General features: G+C 61.1%; 1 protein-coding gene across 1 annotated transcript in view; it reads left to right on the plus strand.

Annotated features, from left to right (window-relative positions):
• Positions 1-9: 9 nt before the first annotated feature.
• The window catches only part of LOC110579716 (GRB2-associated and regulator of MAPK protein 2), a gene marked incomplete at its 3' end in the record, with an annotated part of 10,629 nt that continues 5,136 nt past the window's right edge, over positions 10-5,502 (plus strand). Inside the window, exons 1-2 of the mRNA XM_044912316.1 lie at positions 10-121; positions 3,011-3,151. Of these exons, the coding sequence (XP_044768251.1) occupies positions 10-121; positions 3,011-3,151 (253 nt within the window). The remainder of the gene's footprint in view (positions 122-3,010; positions 3,152-5,502) is intronic.

Below are 5,502 nucleotides of genomic sequence, written 5' to 3' on the forward strand. Positions count from 1 at the left end.
GCCCATGCCATGGAGAAGCTGGCGGCCGGGCTGGCCGGCCTGCGCTGGAGCATGGGCGCCTTCCCGCTCGACCTCATCGTCAGCCGCTGCCGCCTGCCCACGCTCGCCTGCCTCGGGCCAGGTACCGGGGTGCGGGGGAGGGCGGCTGGGGGTCCGCGGGGAAATCGGGGACTCTCGGGGCAGGTGCTGGGGGATGGGGGGGGGGCGTGAGGATGTGGCCTCTGCCCTCCCGCTCCCGGCGCCGGTCCCGCGCAGCTCCCGGTGCGCCTTCCCTGGAGACCCGGGGCCCGAGAGCCGAGGGTCCGCCGCCTCCTGGGCCCTGCGCACGGGCACCGGGACAGAAATCCGGGACAGGCACTGAGGCCCGGCCGGGACAGAGTTTTCCGGGCCAGCTAGAACCCGGAGCGCGGCGGAGGCCCGGCGCCCGCCCCGTCGTGCATCCCTTTCCCTGCCGCGCTCAGACCCCCGCCCGGGCCGCGCCCCCTCTGTCCCTTTGTCTCCCGCCTCTCACCTCGATCCTCCCGCATCCCTTGGGCCTCCGACTCTGTCTTCCCACCGCCGCCGCCCCCCAGCCCTGCTTGGCCCCTCTTGGGACCCTTCTTGCACCTTCCTTTCGCGTCCTGGGGAGCAGTCTGCGGCCCCAGGCGGGCAGGCCACCTCGGGGAGAGACCCGAATGATTGGCCCTCCCGCCGGGCGTGCCCCCAAGTCCCCGGCCCTCCCCCACATCTTGCCCCACTTCCCATGGGCGCGGGTGCTCTGCCGATGGGACTCTGCATGGGGGGCCCGAAAGGGGACGCCTGGAGGCTGCACGGAGTGAGGGGACCGTTTGGAGGAAGGGGAGCTGCTCGGCTGGAGGAGGGGCGGGAGCCGGGGCTGGCAGCCAGGCCGGGGGTTTTGTGTGTGAGAAGAATAGGGGTTTGGCCCGCGTTGGCACACTCGCTTCCCTGAATGCTAATGGGGCCCGCGGCCACAGGCTCCTCTCCTCTCCTTGGGGCCCGCGGCCCCTCCTCCGACCGCGGCGACGAGTGGGCACCGTGAGCCTCAGCGCGTTTCGCGAGCGCACTGCGTGGCGGCGTCCGTGCCCGGCCCGTCGGACAGAGGGGCTCAGCCGCCCAGCGTCTTGTTCTCCGGGTCGTCGGCGTGTGATCCCGAGACCGTCCGTGTCAGCCTCAAGGCTGTATGTGTCTGCCTGTGAATGGGCTGAGCGGGCCCTGGGTTCTGCCTGGCCACTTCCCACACATCCTCTTGGGCATCTCTCCCTCCTGGGGGTCCTTTCTAAGCTCCCCGGTCTGGGCAGGCCTCTTTTGGACTCCCATGACCCCTCTGGCACCCCTGACTTGAGTCCCGTGCACCCATTGTAATAGCTTATTGTCTTAACGCTGGGCTGCATCCTCCTTGAAGGGAGACATCCTGCTTAATAAAGATTATGGACTTACTGGCCCAGTGGATGAATGCATGGACAACTGGTGATGGTCTAGCTGTGACCGTGGGGGCTGTGGCTGTGGTCACCATGAGTGTGGCTATGCGAACAAAGTGTGTCTTGAAGTCTTAAAGGTCCTTGTATGCCTCTGCGTTTGGGAGAGGCCCCTTAGTGGGGCTGTGGGACTGAGTTGTGTCAGTGGGGTGACCAGCTCCTGTCTGTCACTGGGCCAGGTGGCTGTGCTGCCTCGACTGTTGGGACCGTGACCCGTGGCTCTTGGTGTGTGCCCTGTGTGGTGGTGGCCCGTGTCCCTGTGGAAGGGTGGGCCGGGGCTTAGGAGAGCTTTCTCTGCCCCCGGAGGGGAGGGCTCCAGGAGGAAGGTTCAGACCCCCTCCAACACAGTGGGAGCCAGGCCCTCCCCCAAGCACCTGAACACATCCTCCCCACACACTTCATGGGGCCCTCAGGCATCAGGATAAACCACTTCCCATTCGGTTGGGTGGCAGCAATTTAGTCAGTTGTGTCTGAGAGGGATGGGAAGGAGGCGTCCCCCACCCCCCCCCGCCCACCAGCTGCAGCCAGGAGGCCGCTCCGGCTCCCCTGGAAACCGTTGCTGGGATTGGAGCCTCCTGGGCCCAGGCCCCTCCCAACACCTCTGCCCCAGTGCAGCTTCCCCCAGAACTAGGCCCCCCCTGAAAGCCACCCCCCCCAACCTCATCACAGTGTTCCAGAGACTGGGAGGGTGAAGGGCTGACAAAGGGCGGGCCAAGAAACAGCCTCTCTGCGAGGGGCTAGGGGGTATCTGAGACTTTCCTCCCTCTCCTTTGCGATCCGCTGAATGTAGGAATTTCCTGGGGCAATGCGTGTAAAAGGGCTGCCCATGAGAGAGGAATCAGCTCCTCCAAGCCCTGTTCTTCTGACTCGAGTGATGTATGGTGCTGGGGGGAGCCCTCAGCTGGGACTCACAACGGACAGCCCTGTCTCAGCCCTGTCTGTGCCTCCAACACAGATAGGGCTGGGACAGGCCTCCTTGCCTGGCTCAGGCACTGACTTGGGGGCTGAGAACCCTGCTGGTGGTCCTGCGGGCCAGCTCTAGGGTCTGCTGCTCACCCCACCCCCGGCTAGTTTGCTGCTCCCCTCTGGGAGTGCCCAGACAACCTCCACTCAACGTCAAAGGTGGTCTGTTTTCTCCGTTCACATTTCTTCCACCTCGCCATGGGTCTAAGTGCTCCTGGAGGACAGGGCTGGCAAATCTGCTGGGAGGTGCTCCTCCCCGCGCCCCCCCCCCCCCCAGCCCCAGGGCCCCGAGCAGCACTGGGCCTGGGACAGCAGGTGAAAGACTCAGGACTATGGCTGGGCTGGTTGCTGGGGCCCTGTCAGGGGCGGGAATCGGCCCTGGGAGACGGGGCATGACTCACAGCCCTGAGGCCACAGCCGGCAAACTGCTTATCCCCTGAGCCTTGCTGACTGGGACAGGCTCATGGGGAGCTGCCCCTAGTCAGGCTCTTAGAGTAGTCAGCCTCCCTACTCTCTCTGCCCCTCCTGATGTTCGCTTTACTTTCCCTCCTCTTCCGTCCTTCGCCTCCCAGGGGAGTATGCCGAGGGTGTCAGTGAGAGAGACATCCTGCTCATTCACTCCTGCCGCCAGTGGACAACAGTGACAGCCCATACCCTGGAGGAGGGCCACTACGTCATCGGACCCAAGATTGACATCCCCCTGCAGTACCCAGGTGTGCCCAGCCAGGGACAGATGACATAGAGCCGCTGGGGGGTGGAGGCAGGAGGGTAGGGGGTGGGGCTTGGGAGAAGCTGTTGGTGACCACCCTTTCCTTGGAGCCACAGGGCTGAGCCAGGGCCTGGCGGGCAGGGGGCGGTTAGGGTTAGGGTCCAGTGGTTTTCATACTGTTCTGGGGAGTCCTGGTTTTCTTGTTGAAAACCTTTGATTCACATTTTATTTTAAAATAGATTTTAAACAACTGATTAAAAAAAATACCCACACTCTCAGATTGCTAGGAGTCAAACCTTAAGCCCAGCGAGAGACCTGGGCTGTGTTCCATGAGCTGCCTCATTAAGCCTGTTTGGTACAGACCCTCAAGGAGAACACGGCCAGGATCTTCTCAGTGGCATGCAACCAAAGCCCTTCAGAAGCAAAGGGGTGCTTGGGCTGAGTATCTGGCTGCCCCTGCCCACTGTAATCCTGTTCTTCCCATTTTTGTGTTAAATTCGTTGTTTTCATTGATTGACTTTATAAGTGAATGTTAATGTTTTAGACTTTTAAATAAGATTACGCTAATGAACTACTTTTATCTTTTATACATATGATGTTGATCTACATCAGATTTTGTTTGAAGAAAGGATTCTGCTGCTGGAGAGGGAAAATACAGCCCTTGTATTTTACACATGATAAAACAGAGGGTTTAAGAGGGAAGGGACTTGCCCAGGGTCACACGGCTAGTAAGAAGCAGAGCATGGGCTAGAACCCCAGTAACCTGACTCCTGGGCTGGTGCTTGCTTGCACCACACCAGCAATGCAGGGTTGTCGTCACCTGGGTGGGAAGGATGGGAATCTGGTGGCTCCATCCCAGCGAAGCCCCCATGTGAGCCCACGACCGCACAGCTCCTGTGTGTTAAACCCATGGCTGCCTTCCAGACACTGAGCTGAGCATTTCATCATTTTATCCCCACGGCCACCCTGTGAGAAAGTCTTATTAATTCCATTTAACTCACAAAGTGAGGCTCCAGGAACTCCAGTAGCTTGCCCCCCACCCCCAGCCCTTCCTGAACCAGGGGGGACAGGACTAAGACAAAGGCTTCTGCTCTTTACAACAACACTGCGAAGTTGGTATCCCCATAGCCCTCACAGCCCATTTAAAAGATGAGAAAACTCTCTCAGGTTCTTTCTGACCTGGGGTTCTGTCCTGAGCCCTGAGCCCTTGAGAAGGCCTGCTTAGAAGCTAGAAACTTCTCAGGCTGGGTATCTATCTGGTGTTCATCCAGGAAGAGGTCCCAGGTCTTCTTGGGATAAAAAAGCAAAAATTGGAAAAAGTCCTCACTGACAGAAGTGTGACTTTACTTTCCTATTTCAGTTGTGTGATTAAGAATCCGGGAAACCAAGGCACAGAACCTCCTAGGGAAGAGTGAGAGCAGGAGGCTTCTAGGCCTTCCCCTATGTCTTTTGGTGCCCCTGAGTGCATGTGGACCCTGTGGTCATGAGGTGACAGCTGACCTGTAGGAGAGGAGCATCCCCATCAGCATCTTTCCAGTGGGTGGCTCGGTGGGGGAGGGGAGGCTAGGCCCCTTAGGAGTAGGAGGGGCGGGGTAAGGAGGAAGCTGAGAGCACAGCCCAGTTCCTCCTAATGAATTAATAATAGGGTGGGCGGGGGCAGTGGCTGCGGACCGGAGGGCCGCGGGGGTGGGGAGTGCAGCCCCGCACCCGGGGAGTCAGGGGGAACCTGGCTGCTCTGAGGCAGCCCCCACCGCCCCGAGTGAGGGGCCAGGTGGCTCTGGTCAGCGGCGGCTGGCACACGGGGCGCTAGGCCGTATGCTTCCATTTCACAGATGGGAAAACTGAAGCCTACAGAGAGTAAACAGTTGCCTAAGGTCACACAACTGGTTGGTGCCAGAGATGGGATACAACCGGGTCTGTCCACCCCCAAGTGTGCACATTTACCCATCATTCTTGAGGGAACGGCTGCCGGGGTCGGGTGCTGGGAGGAGGGGAGATAAGCAGGGCTGCTTCGGGCTGGACGGGACGCCAGGCAGCACACATGTGTTCTAGGAGGGGAGGGCAGGGAGCAGGGGCAGGCGGGGGGCGGGGGGAGGGCAGCTCCCTGGGCCTGCGCGGGTCTCGGGCCGGGGGAAGGCAGGAGAAGAAGCTGCAGGGGGGAGTAAAGGCTTCCAGGGGCTAGCGCCTCACTCCCGGGAGGGTTCCCTTCCTTCCTTCCTTCCTCCTGCAGTAATGACCGGTGCCGGGCTCAGGCTGCGGCCGAGGGGGTGGTGCCGGCTACCATGGTTACATCGATCCCCGGGCCACATCCTCCCCCGGCTGCAGCCCTGACTTGGCTCCGCCCGCCCGAGACCC

This window comes from Neomonachus schauinslandi, unplaced genomic scaffold (assembly GCF_002201575.2).
Source record: "Neomonachus schauinslandi unplaced genomic scaffold, ASM220157v2 HiC_scaffold_1166, whole genome shotgun sequence".
Taxonomy (NCBI): Eukaryota; Metazoa; Chordata; class Mammalia; order Carnivora; family Phocidae; genus Neomonachus; species Neomonachus schauinslandi.